At 49.1% G+C, this 20,277-nt stretch overlaps 1 protein-coding gene across 3 annotated transcripts in view; it reads right to left on the bottom strand.

The window, feature by feature from the left end:
* Positions 1 to 20,277, bottom strand: part of LOC111839324 (rasGAP-activating-like protein 1) — a 51,317-nt gene that overhangs the window by 30,745 nt on the left and 295 nt on the right. The window contains exons 2-7 of one of the 3 annotated variants that reach the window (XM_072708007.1): positions 19,695 to 19,896; positions 19,160 to 19,216; positions 5,824 to 5,937; positions 5,265 to 5,326; positions 4,874 to 5,003; positions 2,863 to 2,944 (exon numbers count right to left, since the gene is read on the bottom strand). In XM_072708007.1, coding sequence (XP_072564108.1) covers positions 2,863 to 2,944; positions 4,874 to 5,003; positions 5,265 to 5,326; positions 5,824 to 5,937; positions 19,160 to 19,216; positions 19,695 to 19,759 — 510 coding nt within the window. In that variant the 5' untranslated portion in view covers positions 19,760 to 19,896. Of the gene's footprint in view, positions 1 to 2,862; positions 2,949 to 4,873; positions 5,004 to 5,264; positions 5,327 to 5,823; positions 5,938 to 19,159; positions 19,217 to 19,694; positions 20,233 to 20,277 lie in introns of those variants that run through there. The other 2 variants (XM_072708008.1, XM_072708009.1) reach the window with 2 other exon arrangements.

Raw genomic sequence — 20,277 nt, 5'->3', positions numbered from 1 at the left:
GAGTGGAAAAGGAAATAAGATAAGAACTCCTACAGTCTCAATTGGAGTTAGTGGGCATGTGGGGTTACTGAGGATGTGGGGTTAGTGGGCATGTGGGGTTACTGAGGATGTGGGGTTAGTGAGGATGTGGGGTTAGTGAGGATGTGGGGTTAGTGGGCATGTGAGGTTAGTGAGGATGTGGGGTTAGTGAGGATGTGGGGTTAGTGGGCATGTGGGGTTAGTGAGGATGTGGGGTTAGTGGGCATGTGGGGTTAGTGGGCATGTGAGGTTACTGAGGATGTGGGGTTAGTGGGCATGTGGGGTTACTGAGGATGTGGGGTTAGTGGGCATGTGGGGTTAGTGAGGATGTGGGGTTAGTGGGCATGTGAGGTTAGTGAGGATGTGGGGTTAGTGGGCATGTGAGGTTAGTGAGGATGTGGGGTTAGTGGGCATGTGGGGTTAGTGAGGATGTGGGGTTAGTGGGCATGTGAGGTTAGTGAGGATGTGGGGTTAGTGGGGATGTGGGGTTAGTGGGCATGTGGGGTTAGTGGGTATGTGAGGTTACTGAGGATGTGGGGTTACTGAGGATGTGGGGTTAGTGGGCATGTGGGGTTACTGAGGATGTGGGGTTAGTGGGCATGTGGGGTTAGTGGGCATGTGAGGTTACTGAGGATGTGGGGTTAGTGGGCATGTGGGGTTACTGAGGATGTGGGGTTAGTGGGCATGTGGGGTTACTGAGGATGTGGGGTTAGTGGGCATGTGAGGTTAGTGAGGATGTGGGGTTAGTGGGGATGTGGAGCTTGTGGAGATGTGGGTTTCGTGGGGTTGTAAATTTAGTCACGCAAATAGCAGTGTGTGCTAGTTGTTGTTGTGATGACTTTCACCTGAAGCTTTTGACTGCACTATTAATTGAACGTAACAGGTGTAACACAGTTGTTGTCATTAGAATCACTTGCCAGGCTCAAAAACTCAATGATAAAACACAAGAGATGCTGTGTCACCCCATTTTGAAGTATTTGCTCTGTTAAGCAGAATAAAAATTAAACTGATATACTGCGCTTACGTTCACAGTGTATAACAGAGCACATCATGAGCCCGGCACCTATATTAGTGCAAGTTAATATTTTCTGTAAAATACAGTCGAAGACAAGGGTCCAGCTGCAGACGCCTGTAGAGTGGAGCTCCACCGGAAATACGTCACCTCCACAGGAAACACGTGACCTCAACTCTGTGTTACAGCAAATAAACACTAAACCTAACCTTAACCCTAACCCTAACCCTAACTGGAGCTCCACTTTACGCCCTTAAAGATCACGTGTTTCCTGTGGAGGTGACGTATTTCCGGTGGAGCTCCACTCTACAGGCAATTAGATCTTCTTGCATTTTAAGCTATTTTATGACATTTTGTTTCTGTAAAGGCTCCCCCATCTGTGTGTCTCGCTTGCTGTTTTACTGCTGTCCTTCAAAGGATCATGTTGTAATGCTAAAAACTGCTAAAAACTGAACTTTGCTGTCTGCCTCATTTCTTCGCCACTCAAACACCATAATATTTTATTTATTCGACCTACGACATATTTATACTTTATTATTAAATCTGGCCAGCAGATCGATCTTTTGTTTTTCTCAGAATAAAAAAACGATGTAACCTGATTCCGCTAATAAGCTAGCAAGCTGCTTCACTGCCAGCACCGTTGTTATTAGACTATTTTCTGTGTATACGAATGGATGCCATAGACCATCTCACTTTCGCTGGTGTTACGGTGCCACATTCTGAACCCAGGTTTTCGTATGGTGCCATACCGGAGCCGTTTTTTTCTGTCCCAGGGCCATTTTTTTTGCGGTGGAAGCACATGGAACCAGTGCTGGATTGGGAAAAAGTCTGGCACCAGGACCACTTTTGTGGAAACGAGACTATTGTGCGAATCATTCAGGCAATAGCTAATGGAAACAGAAATGTTAAGTAACGATAATGTTGATGCCTAATTGAATAAAAATGGATCTACTTGTTCATACCCAGTACATCTGGCTCATTTTGCAGGGAAGGGAATGGGAAGGTATTACTTGTCATTGTTGACATACCACAGCACATAGTGCCCAACAACGAAATGTTTCCTCTGCATTTAACCCCATATGTGATATCGTGACATAGCAGGGGGCAGCTAATTCAGCCCCATATGTGATATCGTGACATAGCAGGGGGCAGCTAATTCAGCCCCATATGTGATATCGTGACATAGCAGGGGGCAGCTAATTCAGCCCCATATGTGATATCGTGACATAGCAGGGGGCAGCTAATTCAGCCCCATATGTGATATTGTGACATAGCAGGGGGCAGCTAATTCAGCCCCATATGTGATATCGTGACATAGCAGGGGGCAGCTAATTCAGCCCCATATGTGATATTGTGACATAGCAGGGGGCAGCTAATTCAGCCCCATATGTGATATCGTGACATAGCAGGGGGCAGCTAATTCAGCGCCCAGGGAGCCATGATAGGGGCGGTACCTTGCACTAGGCACACCAGTGGTACTTTGCTGATCAGGGATTCGAACAAGCACCACAAAATGCTTTTTTAAAATTAAATGGAAGTATAATCCTTCTGCTACTGAGCACCATGGCTATTAAAATTTAACAGATTAACAATCGTTCTATGCACCACTTTGCCAAGGTGAAGCTAATATGACTGGAGGTTTCCTGGCCGCCTGATGACGGTGTGTCACTAGGTCCTAGCCCCGTGTAATGCCCCAGTACTGATGAACACTGCTGGCCCACCTTCATAGCCACCTTACATCCTCCAGGAGGGGTCAGTCTCACCATCGTTAATGACGCCCACCTGTGTTTCAGGAAACTCCCCCCGGGCGTGTAACTGCTGCCCATGCTCACCGAGGTCTCAGCGCTGTGGTTGTTGAAAAGGACCCTGGCAAATGGGTCAGAAGTTCCGGAAATATCTCGTGGAGCCAGGTCCCTGGAGGGCAGAGGGAGGGGTGCACAGAGGATGGTCCTGATTGGTGATTTCTCTGAACAGGCTTCCTGTGTCATGATCCTAACCCCCTAACCTTAACCACTGCCTAGGTACTGCTACCCAATCACCACTGCCCAATTACTGCTGCCCAGTCACCAATACCTAATCAAGTAGCACTGCCCAACCAATCACTGCAGCCCAGTCACTGCTGCCCAATCAGTTACCACTGTCTAAATCACAACTTTCCAGCCACCTCCACCCAGTCCCATTCTAGATGAAGGGATCTCAAAGAAATTCCAAAGGAATGTGGTTTGTCACATTATCAGAGTTGAGCCGCCCCCCTGTCACCACCCTGCTGCTCCCCTTGCTGCCCCCCTGCGGCCCCACAAACACTGCAAGCCCTCTGGATAGCCCTGCTGACAGGTTATAAAGCACACTGCAATCCAGACACACACCTTCATACCACACAGACTGTCAGAGGCAAGCAAGGACAGTGAGGGGGCAGCATTTTCCACAATCCCTGGCCTTTCTGTGGGTGTAGGGGGCGCTGCTGAGCATGTGTGCTGCAGGAGGTCTGGAGCCTGTGATGGTGAATGGGGGGGGTGGGGTGGTTCAGCCGTTCTCTGTTTTAATGCCAGCAATCATGGGGGACCGCTTGCCAGAGTTTAGATCGACTGTGTTTAAGTCTCTGGAGGATCTGGGCTGCTGCTGATGCGAGCTGAGCTGACTTCTGGTACCATTCTGCAGTTCTACCCTTATGCTGTTTCTTGGGTGTATTCTTCACACAAGGTAGTCACTGAGTCCCTGTCAGGATGTGAGCCTGCAACCTAGGAGTATACACTATATAAATTCAAATTCATTTGATGAATCTATAACGAGAACCTACATGTTGTGCTAACATCTCTTTCAATTAAAAGTTGTTCACTAATAGAACAACTGAATTTGAATATTTCAAATAATTTAGAAAATTAAGAAATGTATAGAAAACATGGTAATAAAACTTTGAATACTTCACAATTGTCACTGATAGGCTGGCACTAAATAGCTCCAATAGCGGCCCTCACGGCGGTAGCTCCATAGCTCCAATAGCAGCCCTCACAGCAGTAGCTTCATAGCTCCAATAGCGTCATTCATAGCAGTAGCTCTATAGCTCCAATAGCGTCATTCATAGCGGTAGCTCCATAGCTCCAATAGCGGCCCTCACAGCAGTAGCTCCATAGCTCCAATAGCGTCATTCATAGCGGTAGCTCCATAGCTCCAATAGCGGCCCTCACGGCGGTAGCTTCATAGCTCCAATAGCGGCCCTCACGGCGGTAGCTCCATAGCTCCAATAGCGTCATTCATAGCGGTAGCTCCATAGCTCCAATAGCGTCATTCATAGCGGTAGCTCCATAGCTCCAATAGTGCCCTTCATAGCAGTAGCTCCTTAGCTTCAATAGCGTCTTTCATAGCGGTAGCTCCATAGCTCCAATAGCAGCCCTCATAGCGGTAGCTCCAGAGCTCCAATAACGGCCTTCATAGCGGTAGCTCCATAGCGCTGTTGCTGATCATTGTGGCCCAGGTTAGAAGATCTGGGACTGTGCATGGTTTCCATGCTGCCCCCGTCATTATCAGCTCAGCCTGCTGGATGGATCTCCAAGCTTAACTTACACATCCATCCATCCATCCATCCATCCACTCATCCATGCTCACTATTGCGGTTGGTGAGCCTGGAGTCTGGTCAAGGACACTCATGCTACTGGCACTTCAGAGACACCACTTCATTCACTGACGTGTTTTTATACTGGGGCAGCCCATGTGAACACACAAACTGAACATACAAAGCGAATATACGACATACCAACTCCACACATACAGTGCTGGCTGTGGGAATGAAGCCCACGCTACACGTTTATGACATTTTGAGGGGGGCCCGGGGGGGCCACGACTGACCTGGCCTCGATGACATCACAGCGCAGGAGGGGCCTCTGGCCGGTTGTCTGCAGCTCCAGGCTGAGGTGGACGTCGCCCTGCACCTCCTCGTCCGGCTCGACCCGCCGCAGGCTCAGCCAGCCGTCCAGTCCTGGCGAGATCATGCGTTTTACACGAAGGGAGAGAACTGCAGATGCAGCGGAGGGCGAGCAGAGAGGTAGCCAGCGGGCACACATGAACACAACACAATGAAGTGTGTGTACATGCCTGTGTACATACTTGTTGCCCATTGCTAATATATGGAAGCATATTGAGCAGGGCTGAGTTATTTCCCAAGAAAAAAGCGCTGTGATATGGCAGCCAGTTATTCTGGAGGTCACACCTTCACCCGCATGAAAAGGCAGCTAAATACCTTTGGACTGGGACGCAATGGCCTCTTTGCTCAGCGAGATCTTCCCGATGACATCATCGTGGCTTTGAGGGGAAAAGGGAGAGTCAGTCAGAAAAAGACACTAAAGATGTATGAGTAAAGCAGCAAGGCCAGTTCAGAGCAAAGATGTATGCAGAGAGGTAATGTGCCACATCAGGGCCGACGCACAAACAACGTGCCACCAGAGATGCTCCCCACACAAGTGTTTGGCTCTCAGAGAAGCACGGAAACGTCCAGAGAAGGATGCGCAGGCGACAGTGCAGTGGTCTGCAGGCTGCACTAGCATGGAACCCTGTCATCATATTCACACAGCAGGAAATGATCAGGACTGTCAAAGGCAGTGAAGTATTACATAACCAGCACAGCTGTTGGGACAGGCCACCACTGGGCTGCATTAGTGGCCGTGCTACAAAGCGTCTCACTCAGGTTGGGAGCACCATCATGAAATTTTCTGGTTCAGCTTCTAGCGAATTTCACTGTAATTACGATCTTGAGATAAAACTGACGGCAAGTTCATGAATATGACAAGGCATGGACCTACCCAATGGTGTCTTCATCCATGACGTAGAGGGAGAGCGTGTGGAAGCCCATGGGGAGGTGCAGGGTGTACTCCTCTCCCCAGAATGGGTTCAGATTCTTCCACACCGTGGCTGTCCTGTAGGGGGCACCCCACAAGGGAAACCATAAGGCTTCATCACTGGGACAGAGCATTACATAATTACATAGCATTCAGAAAGAAATACATGGAGGTCTAATGGGCTATTCCATCATATTTAGTAAAAGGGGATTTACAAAAAAAAAATTAGAAAATTAGGCAGACACTTTCATCCAAAGCAGTTGGGGATTAAGGGCCTTGCTCAGAAGCCCAACAGTGAAATCACTCTGCTGAGCCTGGGATTTGAACCGCCAACCTTCCAACCACAGGCACAGCATCATTGCCTGCTGAGGCACTCACCACCCTCTGAGTTACTCTTTAGCCCTCCATAGGCTCAAAATCCCCATATTGGGATAGGCAATCCCAGTGCTACACCATCCCGGTACCCCCACAAAGTCCAGATAGCGTGCAGGGCAGCATTGAGCCCTCCATGGATGCTGGGCCCGAAGTGCCTACCGTCCTTCTCTGACTGCCGAGGTACTCACCCCAGGTCCTGGAGATGATTGTTCTAAGTAGGCTAGGGATTGGTACAGAGCCAGGCGGTCGCGATGCAGCATGACAGTCTTGTGCTGCCCTGGGATCCACACCCTGTTCATCACTCCATCACCACCCCGGGCCCGATCCCAAGCCACCAGCACTCCCAGCCGAACACCTGCACATCAGATTTCTCCCCTGGTCATTATGCAGCTCCTCCAGGAGCTTTGCCACTGTGGTGGAGCTATGGTCGGGAACCATGTACTGCGCAAAGTAGTCCACACCCAAAAGTATGTAGTGGTTCGTGACCTCAGTGTGGGGAAAGGGAACCAGAATGTCCACCGCCTCACGCTCCATGGAGGTTCCTACCAGATATGGCTGTAGGGGAGCCTGGGACTGCTGGCTGGGGCTCTTCCGAGCTGTGCATGCGTCACAGCAGTGCACACACAGCTTGGCGCCTTTCCAGCAGCTGGGCCAGTAGAAGCGCTGCTGCAGCTTCCATCCGGCTTCCTTCACCCCGAAGTGCCCTGCGCCCCACTAAGTTGAGAATGGTGCATGGAGCTGTGGGGGGCAGGGCACTTTGGGGTGAAGGAAGCCTGGGGGAAGCTGCAGCAGCACTCCCCTGCACCATCCAGCGATCACCAACGGCTTGCTGATGCTGATGATGTGCTTTACAAAGTGATGGTAATATGACGCTAGCCCCAGGAAGCTGTGCAGCTCCAACACAGTTCGCTTGGCAGACCAATCTCACACAGCTTGCAGTCTTTTCCGGGTTGGTGGCCACACCCTCCCGCTGATGACATGGCGCAGGAAGTTCATCTTTCACTGGAGGAGGGAACACTTCCAGGGGTTCGGTCCCAAACCTTCCCAGCAGATCACCGCAAACACTGTCTTTAGGTTCAGCACTGCCCAGGTGAAATCAGACGTGGATCAGCAGATCATCGAGGTAGATGGATCTGGGTCTGGAGGATGTGCACCAGGACGTGCTCCATCAACCTCTTGAAGTAGTCAGGAAGTTATACAAGCTAAATGGCATCAACTGGAAGTGTCCATGTGCAATAGTGAATGTGGTCTTAGGACAGGCTTCTGGGGCCAGGTTGACCTGCCAATAGTTACACCAGTGGTCCTGCGAGCTGGTCCCCATCCACCTGGTAATGTACCCCAGCGCATCATCCATGCATTGCAGCAGACAGGAGCCCTTTTTTGTCACCACGTTCAGAAATCAGAAATCTTTTTATTCACCAAGTACAGAGAAGTACAATATTGTACAGTAGATGTGCAATGGTGAGGTAAGCATGTAGACAAATAAAGATATAAATAGATAAAAGGATAGATGTAATGTGCAAACAGCTTGGGTTTGGTGGAAACGAGTTCTATAAGTTAATGAAGCTTGTGCAGTGGTTGGTTAGAATATGAGACAGCTTCTCATGGGTTCTTATTTAAAAAGGCGATGGCCTGGGGGCAGAAGCTGTTAAGGTGACAGTTTGTCCTTAGATGGATGTAATGCACAAACAGCTTGGGTTTGGTGCAAACAAATTCCGAAGTTAATGAAGCTTGTGCGGCAGGTGATTAGAGTATGAGACAGTATCTCATGAGGCCTTATTTATAAGGGTGATGGCCTGGGGGCAAAAGCTGTTAAGGTGACGGTTTGTCCTTGTGCTCAGGGCTCTTATTCTCCGCTTTCACTGAGATGAAAGATGCTGGAAAGGGAGGGACCAGGATACAGGGGGTCAGAACAGTATCTTTTTGGCTCTGTTCATCATCCTAGATGAGTACAGGGCTTCATTAAAGGGGGGCATCACACTATGCGCTGTAGTCTCCTTTCAGAAGGTGATGCTGCAGTTCCAAACCAGACACAGACGGAGGATGTAATAATTGATTCTACTGCATTTGTGTAGAACTCAGCCATGAACTTCTGCGACAGTTTAAATTTCTTTAACTGAGGCAAGAAGTACAGTCACTGTTGGGCCTTCTTAGTGATGGAGGTGATGTTTGTGTCCCATTGTGTCTTCTTGGAAATTAGGATGGCCTGAGCTGCCCACTGGCTGTTGGACAGCTTCGTGAGTCCCGCTGCTGCCATCTCTCAGATCTGCTGTTCTGCTTCTTGCTGCTTTGCCAGGGCCAGCCAGTGCAGACGCAGATAGATGGGCAGGGCGTCTCCTGTGTTAATGTTGTGATGTCACAGGCTCAGCAGTCTTCGGATGGGCAGCAGAGATGTCCTGGAACAAGCTCAGCAGAGCCTTGAGTTCATCTTGTTGCTCTGCCATTAAGTCCTGACTTAAGCTCCTGGACATCCTGCACTGTCTTGGGAGATGGTGCCGTTGTGGTTCCGCTGTTCCCCTGGTCTGGGCTGTAGTTGCGGCTATGTCACTGGCAGAGACCTTCCCTTGATATCTGCGAGCTGCACTCTTCTCCTGCTACACGGGTGCCTCTCATCCTCATTTCCTCTACCTTTGTTGCCGGCTGCCACTGTTGTGCTAGAGGACCACCACGTCTGTACTGATGTGGAGGGCTGCCTTTGGCACATCAATGATGGCCCCAAGGTGGACTAAGAAGTCTAAGCTAATGATGCAGAGGTTGGCGATGTAGGCCAGCCAGACCTCCTGCACCACCGTGTGTCCTGCCAACATGACTCCCAACTGCCTTTTCCTCCTCATAACCATGCTCAGGCCCGACACTGAGGTCAGCTGGATGTTTATCACCTCCCAGCCCGCCGGCGCAGCTCTGTCTGTGCCTGGCAGCATGACAGGGAGGATCAGGGTGGTCTCAATGGGGGCATGCCGTCCACCAGACAGTCGACAAACAGGCCACAGGCCTTGCCAAGCTGGCCCACTCTGGGTGCAGCTGCAGGAATTCGACTGAACTGCATTATGGGTGGCACCATCCGCCCAGCATTTGTTAGTTGCTTTTCAAAGTGAGAGCATGGTACTGGAGTGCGGCAGTTTCCAATGATGTGTCCCAGCTCCTTGCAGTGGAGACAGACTGTGCGACACAGGGGAGAAGGTTGCTGGTGAGGTACAGTAGTTGTGGCACGCACATCTACACTCATCTCTTCCTCGGCAGTCTCCACGGCGCCGGTCACCAAGCTGTTCCTTCATCTTCCCCTCAGACTGTCCCCGGCCAAACTGCCATTCCAGCATGGTGGTTCCCCAGGAGAGAGGCTTAGGAGTGCCCTCAGCGCCTTTCCTTCCAACATCGCCAGGTGGCCTGCCATCTCTATGAAGGACCAACCATTGAGCCACATCGCCAGTTGGACCTGGACGAGGTAGGTTTCCAGAGTCCCTTTCCATCCTAGAAGAGCTGTTTTAGGGGGGTCTTTGTCAGAATCAACTGTGTCCCCATGTCATGCCGTTCCAGGTCGCGGTGCCGTCGCTTGGGGAGGTGGAGGGCACGAGCACAGTCGTGTCACCCTGGGAAGGAATATTGCTCGGTTTCTGGGGGACCCTTCAGGTTCACTGCAGCAGTGGGTTCACAGTCTGCCTGCTGAGCACTTCCACCTTCATTCCCACTTCTGACACCAATGTGGCGCAGCTACCAAACATGGTGATCGCCAGCAAATTAATGACATGGAGTCAATGTACGGGAAAACACACACGTCACTCTTAGAACTCACACACTGCGCCGGCTGCCTCAACTACTCATACAGCACACGGTAGCCAAACATACATCACTATTTACAACAATTAACATTGAATAATTCACATGACATTAATGTACAGCACAATAACCACACATTACATGCTAATTAATTAATTGTGGTTCTAGATCTTCCTTAATCATGTTCATTATATCCACATTGATCGTTGCTGTCACATGTAGCACAACACAGAAGAACAATGCCAACATGGGCAGGATATTGTTAAAGCCAAACTGTGGAAAACTCCCCCAAGATGCACACCAGTAACTGAGCCACTCAGATATGGAATCGTAACCTTGATGCATATTATTTTTCATGCACTAAGGTGTACATGGTAGTTTGTTTTTCTTGTTTTTATTTAGTACATGCCTTCAGCAGTGGTAGCCTAATGGTTAGGGAAGTGCACTTGTAATCAAATGATTGCTGGTTTGAATCCCTGACAGCAAAGTACCCCTGAGTACCTGAGCAAGGTACGGCCCCCAAGCACTGCTCTCTGGGTTCTGAATTAGCTGCCCCCTGTGAGGGAATAATTAATACAATAAAGGGAATGATTCTATAAGGCTGTAACTAGGCAAAACAAGAACTGACTGGCGCGCCGGCAAGCCAAGGCTACCTAATCGGAACAGATAGGGGGGGCGACAGAGAACATCAGCGGCCCCTACTTATCTTTTAGCCTTCCAGAAGGCCAAGAACAGTACGAGCCGGCTAGAATCACACATATGGTTGTCACGTACACGGAAGGTACCGAGAAAGGGGGGGGGGATGCCCAAAGGGCTTTAAAAGGGATACAATTGATACATATGGCAGAGCCTCCTCCTGTACATGCTGAATGTATGTCAGACGGCCGCTCCCGGATTGCAATCTGTCAGACAATAAACCGGTGATTTGCAACTTCTCCCCGTGTCAGCTGTGGATCTCTTCTCATCCACGGACCCGGTGGAGACGCCGTGCTCCAACAATTTGGGGGCTCGTCCGGGATCCCCAGGAGATTCGCAGGATTCGGCTAAGTGGTGACGCGGCCTACTTGGACACAGAGAACTGCAGGGCCCAACCAGAAGAGGTAAGCAGAGCCTGTTATATCAAAATCTGCACATTGGATATGCCAAATTGAGCAGTTTGAAGTGTCCAGGGGCCCGTTGGTAAATTAAGACGGAGGAGAGGTTGCACGCACTGTGTTTATACAGTATATTGTGTTGTCTATGTGTTGTGTATGCATTGTGTCTAGGTATCGTGCGCAGAGAGATAGAATTTTAAGGAGCAGAGGGTACGGGACCCCGCAGGGAAATAGAATTTTAAGGAGCAGAGGGTACGGGACCCCGCAGGGAAATAGAATTTTAAGGAGCAGAGGGTACGGGACCCCGCAGGGAAATAGAATTTTAAGGAGCAGAGGGTACGGGACCCCGCAGGGAAATAGAATTTTAGGGAGCAGAGGGTACGGGACCCCGCAGGGAAATAGAATTTTAAGGAGCAGAGGGTACGGGACCCCGCAGGGAAATAGAATTTTAAGGAGCAGAGGGTACGGGACCCCGCAGGGAAATAGAATTTTAGGGAGCAGAGGGTACGGGACCCCGCAGGGAAATAGAATTTTAAGGAGCAGAGGGTACGGGACCCCGCAGGGAAATAGAATTTTAGGGAGCAGAGGGTACGGGACCCACGCAGGGAAATAGAATTTTACGAGCGGTAGAAAAGCTGGGTGGGAGACCCAGGGAATTCAGGACCCCAAACTAAAAACTAAAAAAAAAAAAAAAAAGAGAGAGAGGGTGAATCAAAGCACCAGCTTGGGTGCAGTTGTGCTGGTTTGTGTGTGAGCAGCGTTGTGGGTTCTTCCTGTTCAGGGTGCTCGCCGCTTGCTCTGTGTTGGTTGAACTTGCCCGTGGCTCTGCTGTCACTGCTTGCGGTCTTACAGTTTGTCAGAACCGAAGGGGAGTTCTCACAGAACACCCCCTTCCAAGTTGACATTGCTGGGGATCGGGGGGGTTTCGGCTGGGAGCGGGCCTGTTTGACTGGGATGGAGCTTAGACGTGCCCTGTTCAGGGGGGACACAACAGTAAGCTGCTCTGAATATAGTCTTATTATTTTAGAAGTTGTTGATTTATGTATTGGTGGTGTTTGTTAGTAGGACATTCGACTAGGATAAGGAGGTAGCTGACGCCTGGGAGCGTATGTGTGCAGTGGTCCGGGGTGCTGAACAACAGATAGGAGACAGGCGCTCACTGGGAGAATTACTGTGGAAAACGGAGAGAGAGCATGCTAGGCAGAGGGACGAAGCAGCACGCCAGAGAGCGAGCGCTAATTTGATGCAGAAGTGGGGAAAGTAATTACGTCCGCAGTTTTGGGTCCTTGTTCAACAGATAAGTTGCAAGTAAAGATGTATAAAGCAGAAATAAGTACAAAGTAGAAGAGATCAAGTTAGCAGGGGTCGGGATAGAGCATTTGTGCATTTCCATAAAACGTCATTGACAGTAGTGGAAGTGCGGGTTGGTAAATTTAGAACTTAAAATCTTAATAATAAATCTTAAAATAATAATTAAATAATAATTAAATCTTAAAATAATGTATTTGAATAAAATATTGTGATTAATAGATTTTATGGATTATAGAGACTAAGTTTAGAGATAAAGGGTATTAAACCACATCTTTGTGAGAAAAATAACAGTTTATAGACAAGAGGTTTTAGTATATGTGTGCCCGTAGATAATTGGGTGCAGTGTTAGGGATTTTAGTTAGGAGAGGAAATAAGTAGAAAATAAATAATAATAAAAAATAACAACAAATAATTTAGAGCCACACATCAAGGTGAAGTAGCTACAGTCAGGGAGAGAATTCCAAAAAAAAAAAAAAAAAAAAAAAAAAAAGAATAGAGCACGGGTTGACTGTGAGGAACTCTGTTAACTTTTAGACAGGAAAACAGTTCAAGTGACAGTAGAGTGCAGAAAAGCATTAAAATGCAGGCCCCGGTAAAGGCAGCAGAAACACCAGTACAGCAGTTGGGGAGAGAGCACCCCCTGCTTAAAGCGAGGATAGAAAAGATGTCTAAAAAGTGGCGGAATAGAACAAAGGCCCTGGTAACTAAGTGGCCTAAAGGGGGCACATGGGATGTGGCAGTGTGTGAGGAGATGGAGACTCTGATAAAGTATCATAAGGCTAATAAGAACACAGAAAGGCGTAAAAAGAAAAGGAGTGAGGAACTGGAGGTACTGAGGTTATTTAAAGCAAAGGGAGAGGCCTGGAGAAGGGAGCAGAAAGCCATGAGAAAGGCAATAAATGAGAAGAAGGGGGGTGAGAAAGAAGAGATGAGACAGGAAGAAATATGGCCACTGTCATATCAAAGTCAGTGTCCGTTAGTGGAAGCCCCCCCTCCTTCATACAAGGGTCAGTTTCCAGTAATAGAGGGGAAGGTAGAATTCAGAGGTGAGGTGACACAGAAGGATGAAGGAAGTAGGGAGCAGAACGGAACGGCAAGTTGTTTAGATGGATACAGGGAAGTGAGTGCATTGCTGCGGCAGGCAGTGCAGGAAGGACTGCGAGGGAGTGAGAGAAGAACAGAAGGCCAGGCATGTGGGCCTGAGAAACAAGGGAGTGAGATAAAGGTGGGGTACGGAGCAAGTGGTAGTAATGCAGAAGGGCTGGTGCATCTGCTGGACACCCCTAACCCTCCATCTAAAGGATGGAGTCAGTTTCAGGAGAAGGAGACAGAAACAGAGAGTGAGGAAGGAGTAGAGGAGGATAATGCAGATCATAGAATAGTGAGAAGCAGGTGGGCTGTGAAGCCCCCCACCAGGGACACTCCAATGCTTCCGCTGAGGGTGAACGGAGCACAGACACAGTATGTGCCGTGGGCAGGACAGGATCTGGAGGGCCTGATTCTCAGACTCCCAGTTCTGGCAGAAGGGGCCAGAAAATGGATAAAAGCATTTGAGGAGGAAACTATGGGTCGGCTCCTGGCGATAGGGGACATAAAGGTGGTTCTGGCTTGCGTTTTTGGGGTAGATGGAATGGAGAGACTGCTGCGAAGCAGTGGCCTGGCAGCGGCGACAGGGACTCCTGTGAATGATGCATGTCACTTTGACGGTTACCGTGCTAACTGCTGGCATCAGCTGCGACTAATGTTTCCTCCACGGCTGAGTGTGGTTGAAATGAAGGTGGAGCCCATCAAGGAGGGGGAGAGCCCAGCTGCCTATCTGCAAGCTCAAGAAAAGCGGTGGCGCACTGAGACGGAGCAGGACCTGCAGAATCCGGCATTCAGAGAGAGGAGGAGGACTTTGCTAAAGAGCGTGAGAGGGAACTGACAAAGAAATGGAATCAGATGCAGCTGGAGGAGCTGACCGCTAAAAAGAAAAAAGTCCAGGCACCAGTGGTCTCTCCGGACCCAAGCCCCGGGGGCAGCCTGTGGACAGCCGACAGTCCCCTGTCGCTGGGGCCCCCCAGGACACTAATTGGCCTCAGGTCCCTAATTGGAACAGAGTGAGTAGATACAATGGATGGGGGTTTCCTCAAAGGGCACCCATTTACCCACAAATTTGATGATCCCAGACTCTGGAGAGACTGGGGAACAGGGTGGTTCAGCTGGTGTGCTGGAGCTGTGATCAGCCAGGACACACCTGTATGTTCCAAAATCTTGTTTAGTGGAAGTTCAGATAGGTTACAAACATGTAAATATGCCCATACTAATATTAGAGCATATCCCAGTGAATTTTTCAGGCAGAGATGCTTTGTGTCAGCTGCAGATAGACATAAAATGTACAGAGGGGGGCGTAGAGGTGCTCAGTGGACAGTACAGCCTTCTGCGACAAAATTTGTTGTTCAATAGGGGACAGCATAGTTCATACGGGATTGAAGATGTTACTGATAAAGTTTGGGAAATTCTAGAACAGTGGGGCCCATTTATACAGGAACAATATAGCAATAGGCTGAATTGAACAAACATACTTGTTTGTTGCGATGGAGAGATTTCAGTGTGATGGAATGCAGGCTGCTACCGAAGGTGAGTTGGTGAGAGTCAGTGGAGTGCAGAGTATGTAGGAGACTTAAGAGGTTTGTGGCTGTGGAGCATGATAGGAGTGCAGTGTGAAGGGAAATAAAGTGTAGAGGAATGTTGGCAGGAGACAAAATGTGGAGGTTAGTTTATGATTTGTGTGAAATAGTTAGTGGAGGATCAATCAGTGGGAGATCCCAGTCCTCACACCCTGCTAACAGATGTGCCACCCAGTGCAGAGTGGCTCACAGTTGTGGATTTGTAGATGGAATTTTTCAGGGTGTCCCTAACACAACAGTCACAGTTTTTGTTTGCGATCACCTATAGGGGTCAGCAGTTCATCCACGTGAGGATACTGCAAGGATGTGAACACATGCTTAGGGCAGATTTGGATGGATTGAATCACATTGCTACAGTATGTGGGTGATCTGCTCTGTGTTATATGCACAGGCACTGAAGCCGCCGTTGCTGAAGGTCTTAGCGAAAGGGGGGCTTGAGGTGCACAAAGCTAAGCTGCAATACTGATAAGAACAGGCTGCATGCTTGGGGTGTGAGTTCAGCCACGGGAGGGGCCTTATGAGGCCTCTGTGTGGAAACAAAGGGGATGCTAAGGACTCTGATGGTCTGTTTTACGACCGTGATGGATTTTTGGTTGTGCCTTTGTCGTGTGGTTGACACCTTAATAATGCATGCGCATGGTCTTGACCATTGCGCAAGGGGGGAGTGCTATGAAAGGAAAAAAACAAGGTTTATGAGTTGAAGTTGTACATGGGGTGTCTAACTCAAATATGCAAAGTTATTTTCAAGCAGGAAGAGGGGAAAGCAAGACGGCAAGAGAAGAACAGACACAGGAGGTTTGCAGGCAGGGTATGCAGTGGTGGCCAGACAAGGCCAGGATTATGTAACCTTGAAGGCAGACAGGCTGGGGGGAGCCCAGTCAGCCCAGAGAGCCGAGGTGATAGCGGTTATCGAGGCCCTGAAATTAGCAGAAGGGAAAGAAGTTACCATAGACTTAGACTCAGCATATGCTGTAGGCGCAGTGCATGTGGAACTCAGCCAATGGCTGAGGGCAGGATTCTTGACCGCGGGAAACAAGCCAATAAAACACGAAGCAGAAATGAGGGAATTTGCAAAGGCCTTGATGCTTCCCAAAAAAGGGGCAGTGGCCAAGTGCAAGGGACATGAAGGGTCAGGAACAATGGTAGCGAAAGGAAATCAGGCCGCAGATGAGGAAGCAAAGAGGGTCGCAGGATACGTGGTGTCCAAACAGATGATCACGGTAGAGGAGGAAGTTCACTCGAATTACCGACTGACCCTAGAGAAAGCGTTGGGATTGAGACATGCGTTCGGAACTGTGTATCATCCGCAGTCCCAGGGAAAAGTGGAGCGAATGAACCAAACAATAAAACAAAAATTGGCAAAAATCTGCGCGCAGACCAAAATGAATTGGGTTGACGCTTTATCACTGGTAATGATGTCAGTGAGGTGTTCCATAAACAGGGGGACCGGGTTCACCCCCTTTGAGCTCCAGACAGGCAGGCAGTTCCCAGGACCCCAGAAAGGGGTAATCTGGACCCCCGACGAGAAGGGGGAGCAAAATCCTTGGGCATATTATGATTGTTTGCAAGGTCTCGTTGCAGATTTCTCTAAACAGATCCAGGAGGCGAGACCAGAGTGGGTCCTACTGAAAGTCATCAAACGGAAGTGGTCAGAGCCCAGGTGGACGGGCCCCTTCCAGGTCACTGAGAGGACGTCACACGCGGTTCATCTGAAAGGCAAAGGCGACACGTGGTTTCACTGGAGCCAGTGCGCGGCTGCAGAGGACCCAGGGAGAACCACGGCAGAGATCCAGGAGGCCCTGAGGGAAGGAATCCAGAACGTCAGTTCGGCTGAACTAGACGCAACTCAGGTCTCAACAGAAGGGGCAGAATAATCCTCTGACCTGAGCAACCAGAGCAGGGTAGTCCACCCCTGCTCCAACGACCAGAAAGAACAAAAGCACCTCATCCACCGCCAGACAACACTAGGACCAGGATGAAGATCAAGATAAAAAAGGGGAATGTTGGGGGAAACAAGTGTGTTATGTGTGATGCTTAAAATGCTTAAAGTGTTAATGATTAGTGGTTTGTGAGCCATGCCAGCCATGGACCCCGAAGGGGGGCCGCGCCTGTGGCGGGCTGGGAGTGGAATTTCCCTGAAGCTCAGGGTTTTTGCCCTCCTTCCTAGGCTGGATGGACAGGATTGTGTGTGGAACTCTTTGGAGTCCTAAAGGGGGGAGTGTGCGCTATGTTTGGGGAAGTATGCTGTACTTACATTCCCAACAACACAGCACCAGACGGCTCAGTGACCAGGGCACTCGAGGGTCTCCGGACCCTCTCCAAAACAATGCATACACACTCCGGGATCAATAACATCTGGGATGCTTGGCTGACCTCAGCGTTCGGACAGTGGAAAGGCTTAATGGGCTCGCTTTTATTATCCATTGCTACTTTTGCTGCAATTTTAGTTACTTGCGGGTGTTGTTGTATTCCCTGCCTGCGCGCACTATCAGTTCGTCTCATCACTACCGTGATAGAGAAGCAGGATGGCATCCAAGCGCAGATGATGCCTCTCCTGCCTGTCGGGCCGGAGAGGGGCAAAGGTAATTTGGACAGCTTTGAACTACAACTCCCCCGCCAATAGGGTGATCTCCTAGTGGAGATCAAAAGGGGGAATTGAGGGAATAATTAATAAAATAAAGGGAATGATTCTATAAGGCTGTAACTAGGCAAAACAAGAACTGACTGGCGCGCCGGCAAGCCAAGGCTACCTAATCGGAACAGATAGGGGGGGGCGACAGAGAACATCAGCGGCCCCTACTTATCTTTTAGCCTTCCAGAAGGCCAAGAACAGTACGAGCCGGCTGGAACCACACATGTGGTTGTCACGTACACGGAAGGTACCGAGAAAGGGGGGGGGGATGCCCAAAGGGCTTTAAAAGGGATACAATTGATACATATGGCAGAGCCTCCTCCTGTACATGCTGAATGTATGTCAGACGGCCGCTCCCGGATTGCAATCTGTCAGACAATAAACCGGTGATTTGCAACTTCTCCCCGTGTCAGCTGTGAATCTCTTCTCATCCACGGACCCGGTGGAGACGCCGTGCTCCAACACCTGCTATGTCATGATGTCACATATGGGTTAAATGCACAGGATACATTTTGTTGTGCTGTGGTGTGTCAACAACGACAACAAATCACTTTTCACTTCATAGCATATGCCACCATGAAAGAGGAAAAGTGCCTGGGAGCACAAATTTAATGGTCCAGTGAGCATCTCCCAATGCCGCCCTGACGCAGCACTGGCACGGCTGTAGGCTGGATCATAAGCCCTCCAGTGATCAAAAGCCCTCCCCACCACCTCCCACTGTAGCTCACGACATGTACCTGCAGCCACCCCCACTATCATGCCTGCCAGTCCACCTCATCCCTCTATCTCTGCCTCTCTCTCTCCCTCCTCTCCCTGACAGAAGCTGCCTTGTAATAATTTATGCACCTCTCCATGGTTACCCACTGGTGTCTTTAAACTCTATGGCTGGATCAGATTCTGAGCTCTCAGAAGCTCACAAGGATCACACATTTTACAGCCCCCCCCCCCCCCTCCCCCCCTCCACACACACACACACACACACACACACACACACACACACACACAAAGTGTCTCCCCCATCTCGGTCCCCCTGGTCCGCGGCAAACACGGTAACATTTGAAACCTCTGCCGCCCGCACACGCCACCCAGTGTGCGGGCGGCGTACGGTGTAATCTGTCCTATTGCCCCGCCCGACGCGGTGGTGTCTGTGTCCGACTCACTCCCCCCAAGCCTTCTCTGCCGCGATATAACTATTAACTGAAGAAAATATGATGGAGCAATACGATTCCACACGACGTAATGCAAAGGAGGAGGAAATGCACAGCAAACAAAGCTGCGCTGCTCTCAGTGAGTCAGAAGGCAACCTCATGGGACCGTACAGGTTCTATACAAGTAAAGCTTTAGTATCAGAAGCCACGCTCAAGCCATTTATTACTAATTAACCTATACACCATAAATTTCACTTACAAAAGGAAGTACAGTAGTTTTGCGCCATAGAAACCTACCGGGCGACGATCTCGCTGTCAACTTTTACAATACAGTATGGGTCACTGGTTCCGGAGCTATTTGAAAGAGAAAAGGAGAACTTCATTAGGCATGCGTTAAATCCATCTGGAAATACACGATATATTTTATAATTTACTACAGAATTCTTCGATTTACTTTCTTTGAGTTTACAGCTTTGCAGTTTACAATGGCTTATCTTACAAACATTACTCTGTTACATTACAATTATAATATGTACACTAAGAAACGAAAAAAAAAAACAAAAATCGCACATTTCTGTTCAAACCTAAATCTTATTCAGAGGGTTTTACAAACAAAGCATAAGCAATCAGTGCGTGCCTCATTTAAGAATTTAAAATCAGGGTTCTAGAGAACCGTAAATTAACGCCCATAACTGTATATGAATGTATTCAATATGACAGCTCTTTAGTTTTATTAAATGCTTTTGTCGTTTTTATTCTACATCGTACAGTACTGACTGCAAATCACCGGTGCCAGTTTAATAGGTAAAGTTGCGATATCTCTAAAACTTACACATCCTTGGCAGGCAGATTCCGTCCTTCCACAATGCGAAAATAAAGAGACGTGTTTTTCGCCATTTTCGCCGCTTTTCTAGATTCTTAAAACGCTCGCCGTTAGCCTGTGTTCTCGAAAATGATGCGCCTGTTTCCTGTCACATCCGACGCAAACCGGCATGTGCATCCATACCTCCGTTCTTAAATATTGCAGTAAGTACCTACGTTTGAAGCATACGCTTTTATTGACACATTAACACGATATGATATTTTATAGACAAGAGGAATATGTGACAGTCCCCCGAGGAGCTGCGGCTCTGCATGACAGCATCACCCCAAGCCCATGAACTCCTAGTGAACAACAAGCGGACTGAAATCAACACCGCCGATTTCTTGACACTCCGTCATACTTTTATAGCAAGGCAGTCGTCTTAAAAGAAAGCAACTGGGAATATAAAACATAAAGATAAATATCAATGAAGAGAAAAAGCTGCTGCTCCGGTGCATATCAGTCTTTGGCTGAAATGACAGCCCCGAAAATGCCTCCGTGCAGCCGAGGGAGGTAGGGGGTGTGAATACCACCCAGCTAATACTGGCTATGG

Source organism: Paramormyrops kingsleyae, chromosome 2, assembly GCF_048594095.1.
Source record: "Paramormyrops kingsleyae isolate MSU_618 chromosome 2, PKINGS_0.4, whole genome shotgun sequence".
Lineage (NCBI taxonomy): Eukaryota > Metazoa > Chordata > Actinopteri > Osteoglossiformes > Mormyridae > Paramormyrops > Paramormyrops kingsleyae.
The sequence above is the reverse complement of the archived record's forward strand: the minus strand, read 5'-3'. Positions and strand labels throughout refer to the sequence as shown.